The sequence below is a fragment of the Diadema antillarum genome, unplaced genomic scaffold (genome assembly GCF_040938485.1).
Source record: "Diadema antillarum isolate AM-2024a unplaced genomic scaffold, OU_Dant_1.0 seq00001294_RagTag, whole genome shotgun sequence".
In the NCBI taxonomy this organism is placed as follows: Eukaryota; Metazoa; Echinodermata; class Echinoidea; order Diadematoida; family Diadematidae; genus Diadema; species Diadema antillarum.
In genome coordinates this window covers 561203-574540 of record NW_027272073.1, presented here as the reverse complement: position 1 = coordinate 574540, position 13338 = coordinate 561203, and the positions used below count along the sequence as shown (strand labels likewise).

The 13338-nt window shown below is 36.7% G+C and overlaps 1 protein-coding gene across 1 annotated transcript in view; it reads left to right on the top strand.

Annotated features, from left to right (window-relative positions):
• LOC139708029 (hephaestin-like protein) overlaps nucleotides 1–13338 on the top strand; it is a 74333-nt gene that overhangs the window by 31237 nt on the left and 29758 nt on the right. Inside the window, exons 3-5 of the mRNA XM_071620017.1 lie at nucleotides 1117–1358; nucleotides 3402–3611; nucleotides 4553–4690. Of these exons, the coding sequence (XP_071476118.1) occupies nucleotides 1117–1358; nucleotides 3402–3611; nucleotides 4553–4690 (590 nt within the window). The remainder of the gene's footprint in view (nucleotides 1–1116; nucleotides 1359–3401; nucleotides 3612–4552; nucleotides 4691–13338) is intronic.

The following is a 13338-nucleotide window of genomic DNA, read 5'->3' as shown; positions in this document are numbered from 1 at the left end:
CAGCAAATACACTCTTATATAAATGAAAAGTCATGAATATGATAGAAGAAGATTTGCTTTACAAGATCTACACAATAAAGAGGGTGCTTATAGAAGGGCGACCCTGTGGCGTGTGCCCCCGAAATGCCCTTTATCCTCTTGGCAATATAGAAAACATATAATATCATATAACGCGAATATATATGTTCCAAAAGTAAATACTGTCAAAATTCGATCATGTCTTATAGCAAGGGTATTTTTGTTTTCAAAAAATGCAATGTAATCAGTACAGGAGACATTGCTTTACAATACTTATATAGTAAAAAGTGGTGCACATTTAAAGCGGCCCCTTGGGAGGCGCCCAAAGTTACCCCCTCAACCCCGCGTCCCCATATGCAAAACGTGCATTATGCCAATGTGAGTACTGTTGTTATGGATGTACTCTTACAGTTACCACTAATTTGCATTTTATGTAAATTATTTTTGTACTACCAATTCGAAAAGGCATCTATCGTGTTGATTGACCTACAAAATATAAATTTATACATTTAAATCTTTAAAATTGGATAACAGGAAGCTGAGATCTGTCAATTTCCTCTCATTTCAGGTGCTAATTTGCATATTATGCAAATTTTACTATTTTGCCCCGCTGGATTTTTTGGGACTTTTAGTATGGTGTTCAGGAGGCCTCAACGACTTGCTCTGCAGTGAAATTCCTACTGTTGCAATTAGTGGTGGGTTACCCCCTAAAAATCGCTAGATTGACTGGACTATATCCTTTTATATGATTTTAGAATTAATACTGTGGCTTTTTTTTTCTCCTTTTGCATGGCTATAGATTTATTTGGGTCTTAACATTATCTTAAACAAAATTTTCCAGGCAACATAGCTCATTTCACAGATCTCAAAAAGGCCCTTGTGACGTTTGCGCCACCCCACTGCAAAGTTGACCCCTGATTTTCAATGCTGACACTAGTTAGAAAGAAAAAGAAGGCTTTGTAATCTTCTCCTACATGTACAGCTTGCAGTCTATCATATCATAGCCACCAGGCTTAATTTGATGTTTTGGAAAAGCAAGGAGCTGGTCCGTTAATTTGCATTTAATGTATCTTTGTCTTCCTTTAATCCATCATGCAGTCCTGAAGGCCAGTATGTGATTCGAGGTCCGGACCGCATCGGCAGCGTGTACAAGAAGGCTCTGTATTATGAGTACACGGACGACACCTACACGGAGCGGGTCCCTAAGTCCGCCTGGCAGGGCTTTCTGGGACCCATGCTCTACGCCGAGGTCGGAGACACGATTTTGGTGCATGCCAATAACATGGCATCCAAGAACTTCAGTTTCCATCCACATGGAGTCTTCTACTTCAAGGACTCCGAAGGATAGTAAGAATTAGGATTTTGGGGGGTCATCCCACAAGACCGACACTCACAAGTTCAATACCGAAAAAAGGTCCATGAGTCATACAGCAAGTGAGTCCACACCAGGTAGAAACAGCCCACGAGTGTGACATTACAACATCTACAGGGTTTAATGCGTCGGTCTTGTTGACCTTGTTTGCTTTAGCATCAAACTCATGGGCTGTATGACTCATGGGCTGTATGACTCATGGGCTGTATAACTTGTTGGCTGTATGACTCAAGGGCTGTATGACTTATGGGCTGTATGGCTCGTGGGTGTCAGTCTTTTTGGGAGTAGCTGTGTTGTATGTGAGTACCTATATCTTGCCATAGTTGTCAACTTTCCTTTCATCCTCCAGTTGCCTTTTTGATTATATATTTCTAATAGCCTTTAAAAAAAATCCATAAACATAAATCTTACACATCTGAGAAGAAATCACAATTGTTATGAAGTGCACAAAAGGTGCAGCGTAGTTTGTGTGTACAATTTACACCTGTATATCAACAAACTTCACTGATCACTTTGGCTGTAAAATTTGTAAATTTCCCTGCAGTGAGGTATCTTGAAGATGTAAATTGTGCAATCTGCTGCATACTAACTATAACATTTTGGCTTTTTTATTCTGATAACAAAATGTGTGTGTTGTTTTTTAATTGATATATGACAGTGTTAGTGGTTGGAAATCAATTTTTTCTGTTCAGGGAACTTTTTTGAAAATAACAAATGAATGACTAGAAGCTTGTCAAGCATGTGATCTTGAGAAAGATCCTTGAGCTGTGAGATTCAAGCGTAATATGTGAGACTTGCTAGGTCTGAAAATACTACAAGGAAATTTTCTGACCTGCAACCAGGATGCAGTAAGACTATTCTTTTGTGACATCATGCATGGACAGTGATGAAGAAATTGTGAGGAGAATTGTTTTTCTTTTTTAATTGTAAAGTGCAATTTTCTTAACTTGTTACTGACGTACATGTATCTTAAGGGTAATATCATTCAACCTGCATTCCGGAAAAGGTATCGAAAGCCTGGACATGCTCTTTTATTATATTTGAAAAGTAGAGGTATGATGAATTTTTTTACATAGATATATTTTCTTTATATTGTTGTGCGTAGACCTATGTGTTTGATGTCACAAACTGTAGCAGTCTTCTCACCTTGCAATGGTAGCAGCAAACCTTAACTTTGGAAGCATTTCCCTGAAGCCGCTTATATATTTAGTTTAATTCTCCTTTAAATAAGTCAGAGGAGAGAAGACTGTTTAGTCCTGCTTAATTTTTTATGGAAGCTTTTCTCATCTCTCGTATAATATTTGTTGAATACAAAACAAACTCGTCTCTTTGTGACATTCTAATCAGCGGGATGTTTGCTCAGGGCGTTCAGAGGAATGGACGAATTTGGGATGGCTGATATTTGCCCGTTTATTGCAGATATTATCCCTCAATAAAATATGTTTACTAGTACGTATACATCAGGAGGTGTCTAGCATGTACTGTTTGTTGACCTTGGTGTGTATGTGTTGAATTAATGTGAATTTTTCAACAGTGTCTTGGAATTTTGTGCTAGCTGAGTATGTCAAGAGACACGCGCCCCTTCTTTATTTATTGTTAAAACAAAAGAAATAAAAAGAAAAATTGAGATGAAACCCGGAAGTAGCACCAGAATATTGTTTGCCCCCCCCCCCCTTTATGGAATTCCTGGATCTGCCTCTGCCTTGTGTTTGCTATAGTTTCAATCCTTGCCCCACACACCACAGCAAGTCAGTCCAGGATGTCCAGCAATCAATTAGTGACCTTTTACACTCAAAGAAGGTTCTATTGATATGGTAGAATGTATATTTGACCAGGAAGTAAGTTGACCTTAAGAAGAAGACTGGTCAATATGTATACAAGGGAATTATATGTTGCTAGCCCAGTGGAGTGACCAAACAGCAATTTTCAATCTGGTAGAACATAATTGCGTAAACAATTGAGCTTGTGATTGTTGTTTTTTAATCATTCTTTTTGCCCTTCCTGGTTTGTTAAGGTGCTGTGTATGAGGACAATGTCCCGGAGAGGGGAGGGGACTACCTCCCACCAGGGACCAGTCACACCTACCGGTGGGTCGCCAACGAAAGGGCAGGGCCAGCCGAGGGTGGTCCCAACTGCGTGCCCTGGATGTACCACTCCCACATCGAGAGCACTTTTGGCACTAACAGTGGCCTTGTCGGATTCATGCTTATCTGTCGGGCAGGTAAATTAGATTTCAAAAGAGGAGATTCACTCAAATGATATGATTCATCAAAATTTTGTACTCTGATGCCACTGAAATATGTGACAAAACACTCAACCTACAGGTGCCACTATATTTCTGTCAAGAGAAAGGGCATGACATATATTGAGATACTCTTTATTGTGTGTCTGAAACAACAAGGGGATGCAGAACTCCATAGTCACCACTATGAAAGGATTATCAGATTAACCTGAAATCAGGCTTCACTCATCTTAAGCCTATTCTATTCATGACCATGTCAACGAATCAGTTCTACTGATAAGTGGGTTTTTTTTTTTCCACAGTAACAGTGAATAAAAAAAAACCCAGTTATCAGTAAAACTAATACAGTGACAATTTTATCTTATAGTTTTCAGGCACACTTCCACCTATCTTATTGGGTTAAATATACTTGAAGTCAATTTCACACGTAAGAAATATGAGTAAACAAAATTGTTAAAAATGCCTGAACTCAAGATATTGCTGTGCACTTCAGACCTATATACAGTACAAGGGGGCTGGGCGACTTCTTTTTGAAGATGACACAAACACGCACATGTCATGATTGCCTATTTCTGATGCCAAGATAGGCAAGTGTTTTGAATTTCTAAGTCTGTATTGTAATATGAAAATACACGTGGAATGTATGCACATATTTGTTATGGGTGCCATTGTCATTTGCAATTTATGTTGTAGTTTTTTTTTGTATTCCCCAATGAAAATACATCAAATTTGATATATACCAAATAGAATAATGTATGATATCCAGCCTGCATGTACAATAAAATGTTACTTACATGGAATATAATGGTCAATTTATCAGAATTTTAATCTAAGTGAATATGTAAGAGATATCATGTGGGAATTCACTTAAAAGCAGACTCACTAAGCCTTGGTTCCATTGGTTTCTCTGTCCAACGTAGGCATTCTGAATGACCAGAACAAGAGGACGGACGTCGCCGAGGACTTCCTCCTAATGTTTACTGTCACCGACGAAAACCTCAGCTACTACATCGAGGAGAACATTGACAGGTTCACGACGTCGACCACGCTGGATCCAGGTATTAATTATTTGGTACAACTGAGTCTTGTGTATAGTGTGTGTGTTTGTGTAATTCTTAATAAATTGAAATATATTTTCCCCACTTTTATACATTGTTCAAACATTGTATGATCATTCAAGTATGATCAACACATAGAAGTATTACGTTATTCTAGTGCGGTGAGATGTATCATTGCTTTTTCATACTATTAGACAGGGCAGAGCCAGGCAAAAACTGCCTTTTTTTCCTGTCAAGGTTTTCTCACTTGATTCTGGTACTTCAGACCATACTTAACAAAATAAGCTTCTGCGCCATCTTGAAATCTGTCCCGAATCCAAGATGGCCGCCAAAAATCCAAAATGGCCGCCAGAGGACCAAAAAAGTGGCTTCTGTGGTTAAGATTTGTCTGGGGATGGGTTTTTTTTTACTCTATTTGATGATAAATGGTAAGAGGAATAAGATTCAGTGAATTAAAATTAAAATCAGTTTCTTTTTTATTGCGAAAATCCAACATGGCCGCCAGACGCAGCTCCCGAAATTGATAAATGTCATAATAACCGGAGGGCCAAACCCTAAAAACTTGCTTACTTAACAAGTGAGTTCCACTCTCTCTACAAACTAAGTAGACCATGCCTGTTTTCAAATTTTTATTGTAACAAACAACATTCCACTGGTCTACCTCAAAAAATTTGTTGCGAAAGCCTCCAAATCCAAAATGGCGTCCAAGATGGCCGCCATATTTACTGAATTTGCTATTTGAAAGATAGAATTTGATAGAAACATCAGATTTCAACAAATGTGATGTCATATGAAAGAAAATAAAATTTTCTACAAGTTGATACCATTTTTGTGGGCAATTGTGATAACTCAATGGTGATATAAAGGAAAAACACTCATTTTTTTATATTTTTCTGAAAAAAGGAAAATCATGAAAATGCTTGATTCAGCATAAATCAGAAAAAGACTGAAGGATTATCTTGAAACGTTTTTAAGAATTTTGCTTAACATATAATTAATATTTGGAGAAAATTAGGGGTCAGTACCATTTGCGGTTCAGGAGTTATAATGTCTCAAACTTGAAAACTGACTATGTAAAAATTTCCACTTTAGCTGTGACAAGACCTTGTTGGTCGTAAAGAGAGTCTGCACGCGCCAAGACTACTACACGCACCACTGCAGCAGTGCCAGTGGTGCGTGTAGTAGTCTCGGTGCGCGCAGACTTTTTTTGACAAACAAGAGTTTGTGCCTGCAAACTAACTTTTCATACCAATTGGTAGCTCAGGTGACGCTGATCGTTATTATTTCAAAGTAGATTGTTCTGATATGTTTTTATGCCTCCGCCAACGAAGTGGCAGGAGGCATTATGTTTTCGGGTCGTCCGTCCGTCCGTCCGTCCGTACGTACGTCCGGACGTCCGTCCCGTTTTGTTTTTGTCGATATCTCAAGAACCGTGTGGTGGTTTTACATCAAACTTGGTATGAGGGTATATCCTGGGGGATAATACTTTATTTGGATTTTAGGGTCATGGGGTCAAAGGTCAAAGGTCACAGGTTATTTTGTGAAAAAAAGGTTGAAATTTCATGTTTTTCTCCATATCTCGCAAATGGCTAAAGGTATCTTCATGGAACTTAGTATATATATGCTTGTACCGATGGGCAGTGATTATCTAGGAAAGTTGGGGGTCATGGGTCAAAGGTCAGGTGGGGGGGGTCAAAGGTCAAGGGCAACTGCTCAAAATATCACTACTTATATTTAAGCAATGCCTGAAGGTTTGATTTTTAACTTGATGTATGCATGTATTACCAAATATAAATTCTGTGGGAAGTTTTCGCCAAAGGGTCAAAAGTCAAAAGGTCAAAGGTCAAGTGAAAGTGCTTAATTGCACTTTTTCCTCCATATCTCGAAAGTAACTCAAGGTATCATCATGAAACTTACATATTTATGCATGTTCTACCTGACACTGATTCTCTTTGGAACTGTGAGGTCAAAGGTCAAAGGCCAGGTTTAGATAATGCTATTTTACCATTTGATACTGAAATTATACTTTTTCTCAATACCTTGAAAATTACTCAATGCATAAACTTATAAAAGGGTCAAAAGTCAAGTAAAAATCATCAGTTCCCCAAATACCTGCACTCTGACGTTTTAATCATTCATCCAATTGAACCTAGTTCCAGGAAAGTGAACATTCAGCACATTTGTGGCAAACAAACAACCTGTCATTTTAATATTTTGCCAATTGTGTGAAACTGTCATCACACATTGTCAAAACATTGTACTATAGACCTATTAGGAGAACCATGCATTATGGCGGAGGCATACCAGTCGCCGTAGCGACATTTCTAGTTTTTTATACTAAGCTGTCAACAGTTATCAATGTTATGGTTTCTTGAAAAGAAATGGTGATATCTCCGTATGTTTTAGGCTTCATTTTATATATATATATATATATATATATATATATATATATTTTAACATGGTAGAATGTTTTGTGATACAACTAACCTGCACATATAAATCGAATGTGATATCTCTTCCAACGGTAAACGATACCTTTAGTGTGTTGCGTCAGAGTCAAATCTTGATTAATAATTTGATATATTTTTAGAATTTCTTGTATTGCTGTCTATCATATATATTGTCCTTGTTTAAACCATATTGAGGGATTATTTATTTATTTTTTTTTTTGGGGGGGGGGGTGGAGCTCATTTCAGTGTTTGGGTAAGGCCCGATCTTTGATTTAAAAAAGAAATGCTTCTGTATCAAAGATATGCTTTTGTACTTGTATGTTTCTCTGCTGTTGTAGAAACGTGAATGAGGATGGCATATGTGTAATAATATCTGATCCGTACATGTCGTTGAAAGCCCTTCTGATCCGAGCACCCCCCCCCCCCCCCCGAAAAATCCGACATGGCGGCAATTTCTCAAAGTTGCTTTTAAATGTGTTGTGCGAAATTAATTTTCAGTATGTTGTTCAAATAACACTGTCCAAAATGATTATTCATGCTGTATATTCACATTTCTGAGGGGCCCACATTCTACAAGACTTGTCTTTATAGTGGGTCCCTCCATTTTTCGAATTATCCACAATGTTTACTTACTTCAAATCACTCAAGTTTTATGATAATCTGTAATGATTGTAAGGTGCTACAATTATTATATTCTTTTCATCCTACATAGTTTTGAGCACCTGATTTTCTGTTACCAAAAAAGAAGAAGTGATGTTTATATGTTCTTGTCGAAAAATGAAATAAAACATTGAATTGAATTGAATTGAATTGAATTGAATTGAATTGAATTGAATTGAATGGAATTTACAAATAAGCTTGCTGAAAGTGTATTCACTGTGATTAGATTTTTCTTACATCGTTTTAGGCTGATTTCATGTGGGTTATAGTGTCAAAATTGAATTGAACTAATGCCATTGGTAGATGCTTTCACATTTTAGATATCAGGATCACTCGAGAGTGGAAATGTTCATTTTCATTCCTTTTAGAGTGATCTCAGGGATCACTCAAAGAGTGACGAGTGATCCCTAAGGTCACCCTAAAATGAGTGAAAATGAAAATTTTCACTCAAAATTCACTCCAATTTTACTTTAAATTTACTGATTTCCGTTATTAACTCCTTCAAAAATGAAACTTCCACTGGATTTTTTTTCTTTTTCGGAGTAGAATATCACTGGTTTTAAAAATATCTCCATAAAAACCCATGACGGTTTGAAATGGCACTACAATGTTCAAAATATATAAAAACTATAAATGGATAGCACAACAGACAAAATTGTACCAAAATTAAAATAATACATTTAATTTGGCGCAATAAACTATGTCAGCTTTGATGGCCTGCAATCTTGAAGTTTTTTAGTGATTGATCCAAATTTTGTTTTAAACTTTCTATAGCATGGTTGTTTCAAGCTTCTACCTCTATTTGAAAGACATTTTTTGCTTCATCTCATCTGCTCCAGAACAATCTACTTTGAAATGATAGCGATCGGCGTCACCTGAGCTACCACTTGGTATGAAAAGTTAGTTTGCAGGCACAAACTCTTGTTGTTTGTCAAAAAAGTCTGCGTGCACCAAGACTACTACACGCACCACTGGCACTGCTACAAGCATCAGTGCCAGTGGTGCGTGTAGTAGTCTTGGCGCGTGCAGACTCTCTTTACGACCAACAAGGTCTTGTCACAGCTAAAGTGGAAATTTTTACATAGTGAGTTTTCAAGTTTGAGACATTATAACTCCTGAACCGCATATGGTACTGACCCCTAATTTTCTCCAAATATTAATTATATGTTAAACAAAATTCTTAAAAACGTTTCAAGGTAATCCTTCCGTATTTTTCTGATTTATGCTGAATCAAGCATTTTCATGATTTTCCTTTTTTCAGAAAAATATCAAAAACTGAGTATTTTTCCTTAAAATCTCAATCCAGTTATCACAATCTCCCACAAAAATGGTATCAACTTGTAGAAAATTTTATTTTCTTTCATATGACATCGCATTTGTTGAAATCTGATGTTTCTATCAAATTCTATCTTTCAAATAGCAAATTCAGTAGATATGGCGGCCATCTTGGACGCCATTTTGGATTTGGAGGCTTTCGCAACAATTTTTTTTTTTTAGGTAGACCAGTGGTATGTTGTTTGTTACAATAGAAATTTGAAAATAAGCATGGTCTACTTAGTTTGTAGAGAGAGTGGAACTCACTCGTTAAGTAAGCGAGTTTTTAGGGTTTGGCCCTCCGGTTATTATGACATTTATTAATTTCGGGAGCTGCGTCTGGCGGCCATGTTGGATTTTCGCAATAAAAAAGAAACTGATTCTAATTTTAATCCACTGAATCTTATTTCTCTTACCATTTATCATCAAATAGAGTTTTAAAAAATCCATCCCCAGACAAATCTTAACCACAGAAGGCACTTTTTAGGTCCTCTGGCGGCCATTTTGGATTTTTGGCGGCCATCTTGGATTCGGGACAGATTTCAAGATGGCGCAGAAGCTTATTTTGTTAAGTATGGTCTAAAGTACCAGAATCAAGTGAGAAAACCTTGACTGGAAAAAAAGGCAGTTTTTGCCTGGCTCTGCCCTGTCTATATTCTTCTCATCCTGAAATGATTTGCTCATACAAGCAAATCATACCTTTTAAATAAAGTATTCAAAGCAGCAATATATTTCTATAAAATTGATGTATTAATGCAAAAACTATTCATGATTATTTCCATGGAATATTTTTAGCCATGTTTAGAAGGAAAGGCAGATTTCATCAGTAGTGTGTGTGTGTGTGTGGGTATGTGTGCATGTATGTGTGTGTTAATATCTTAGTAAGAATAGAGAATAGAATGTAGCCAGGAACCTGATGCAGAGGGAGATAAAGTACTGAAGGTGGTTTAACTAAAAAATCTGAAATTTGATATTCAAGTAGTTTGATAGCTTCAGTCTGTCTGAGTTTTGAAAGTCAAAGAATGATTTGAAATTTGATTATCATTTATTTGCTGGCATCACCCCCTCCCCCCCCCCCCCCCCCCCCTCCACCCTTTTATCTTTTTTTTCTCAATGCTGCTCAAAAGCTAATATTTGAAATTTGCATCAGATAAAGATAAAACGCCTTCACGAAATGACACCAAACCCAAATTTGACAAACATATCTGAAACCTTGAACCAAGGGTCATAAACTGTTCAGTCACATCAGCCACAAATTACTTTTATTTTTGTATATTGACCTCCATGTCTTATATGGGAGTCATTCAAAGTATGTTAATATGCTGATGTGTTTTTTTATAACTTTTTTCTTTGCACAGCAATAATTTTGTATGCTACCTTTTAAAGGGTATACTTTATTGACTGGGATCCCTCCTGTGGGCATACACTGTACATGGGAGAATAAACATGTGTGCATTGCACAGATTTTTATGCCTCCGCCACGAAGTGGTGCCGGAGGCATTATGTTTTCGGGTTGTCCGTCCGTCCGTCCGTCCTTCCGTCCGTCCGTCCGTCCGTCCGTCCGTCCTTCCGTCCGTCCGTCCTTCCGTCCGTCCGTAATGAATTTTGTGGACATCAGGGTAACTATCAAAACCTTTTGAGGTAGACTAATGAAACTTGGCATGTATGTGTATTAGGGGGTGAAGTTGTGCCTATCAACTTTTGGGTGCACATGCTCAAGGTCAAAGGTCAAAAGGTCAAGGTCAAATGCTTAAAATTGCACTATTTCCCCCATATCTATGCAATGCCTGAAGATATTTTCTTGAAACTTAGTGTATACATGTATTACCCAATTAAGATTCTTTGGTGAAAGTTTGGGGTCATGAGGTCAAAAGGTCAAAGGTCAAAAGGTCAAGTAAAATGTTAAAATTTCACTTTTTTCTCTGTATCTTGGAAATTGTTCAGTATCTTTATGGAACAAAGTATACATGCATGTACTGACTGTCAGTAGTTAGCTAGGGAATTTGGGGTTTATGGGGTCAAAGGTCAGGGGTCAAAGGTCAAGGGCAATATTTTGAAATTTTACTATTTTCCTTATATTTATGCAATGCCAGCAGGATTATTTTTTTAAAACTTAATGTATGCATGTATATTACCCACTAGAGATTCTCTGGGATTTTTTCTTTTGCCAAGAAGGTCAAAGGTCAAAAGGTCAAAGATCAAGTGAAAGTGCTGAACTTACTACTTTTTCCATATCTCGGAAGCGGCTCAAGTAATCTTTAAACTTAGTACATATTTATTTATGTTCTGCCTGACAGTGATTCTCTTATGAATCAAAGGCCAGATGAAAATGATAACAATTTACTGTTCAATACAGAAATTGCACTTTTTCTCCATACCTTGAAAATTACTCAAGTGCGTAAACTTATGAAAGGGTCAAAGTCGAAGTTAAAGTACATGCTCTCCTATTCATCCAATTAAACATAGGTCAAGGAAGGTAAACATTTGATGCATTTGTGACAAACATGTCATTTTGATATTTTGCCAGTTTTGTGAAAATGTAATCACACATTGTCCACACGTACTATAGACCTATTAGGAGAATCGTGCATTATGGCGGAGGCATACCAGTCGCCATAGCGACACTTCTAGTTTTAAAAATGTATTTTGATACTTCCTACTCTTTGATAAGGCTGTCCGTCATGCCCACAATCTGTAACAAGAACATTGATTAGATACTTAGTTCAGCTGAAAACTATTTCTATGTTGTAGGTCTAGGTTGTTTGTACTACTGCAAAAGGAATACCACTTGACATTTAGAATGCAGGCATCAGTTTGTAAAATCTGTATTACGTATGAGGTGATGAAAAAAAAGAGTTATGAATATGATGTGATATTTTAGAGTGCAAACAGGTTCATTTATTATATATGTTCAATACATTTGACTTTACTGCAGTTGATACATTATAATATGGAGTAGTATACCTTTCTGTGATTGGTTCATGATCATTTGTTTTTGGAATGCTTGAATATATTCTTACATAGGAGAATCTTTTCATGCAAACACACAGGATTGGTACCAAATAATAAAGCTGTTTATGTTTTGTCAGTCAATAGCACATATTTCAGATTTTGTGCAGTGGTCAAAACTGAGTTATGAATAATTTGTGATGCATATAAAATTTGATGTAGGGAAGGAACATGACTTAACACCCAGGGGTCGCAGAAGTTGTTGTTGTTGTTGTTGTTGTTGTTGTTTTTTTTTTGGGGGGGGGGGTCAGAGATCAACAAGGTCAATGGTATCCCCCTCCCACCCCTACATACGTGTGCTTGGTGATGACACTGTGAAAATGATTACCATCGAAAATGTGCTTCAAAGTACTCTGACTATTAAAACCTTCATTGCATAGCAGATTATGCCTTTCTGTTGATGGAAACATGCGGAATGTTCTAACTTCAGACTTTAAAGTTCTATCTTTCGGAAGTCATGAGTCCGTCAATGGCATTTCAGACCTCTTGGATTTATCATTCTTTGCAATATCACCGAGAAAAATAATATGGGACCACCATTGTAAGCAAAGGCCAGGTCATTAAATAATTAGTTTAGTGTCTTTATTTCTTCAGAGCAGGAATGATTTAAGAAGAAAAAAAGGTTCGGCAAACCGTGAAAATTCTCATACGTTTGTGTTGGTCTGAATGTTTGTACGCGTATCCAATTTGGTGTGTAGTTGTGTTTGGTATGAGTATATTTCAAATTTCAAGTTTCAGGTTTATTTCACATCTTTTAAAAAAACAAATACAACAAATTTACAACATATGAAGAGTTTGTTTGCAAAAACCGATAAGTCCATATTTGTCAAATGGAGATATTTGCGATTAAAGGTCAAGAAAAATGAAGAGAATAATAAGAAAATTTTTACTTCTTTTGACCATAACTTCAAAAATATACCTTTATATGTTGTGACCAATATATCATTTAAAAGGTATTATTTTGTACTTTATGACAGAGACCGTACTTCAAAATCTTCAAAAATGGACTTATCGGTTTTTGCAAACAAACTCTTCATATATAACTATTTGAATATGAAAGGAATACACAAATATCTTGAAATATTTTAAATCATGGTACAATTATAACTAGTATATAGTTCGAATGATAGCATCGATAGAAATCAAATCAGATGACTTATGATCTCACTATTGTGGAGTTCATGTGCACATTTTATAAATTAACCCAGGCTGACA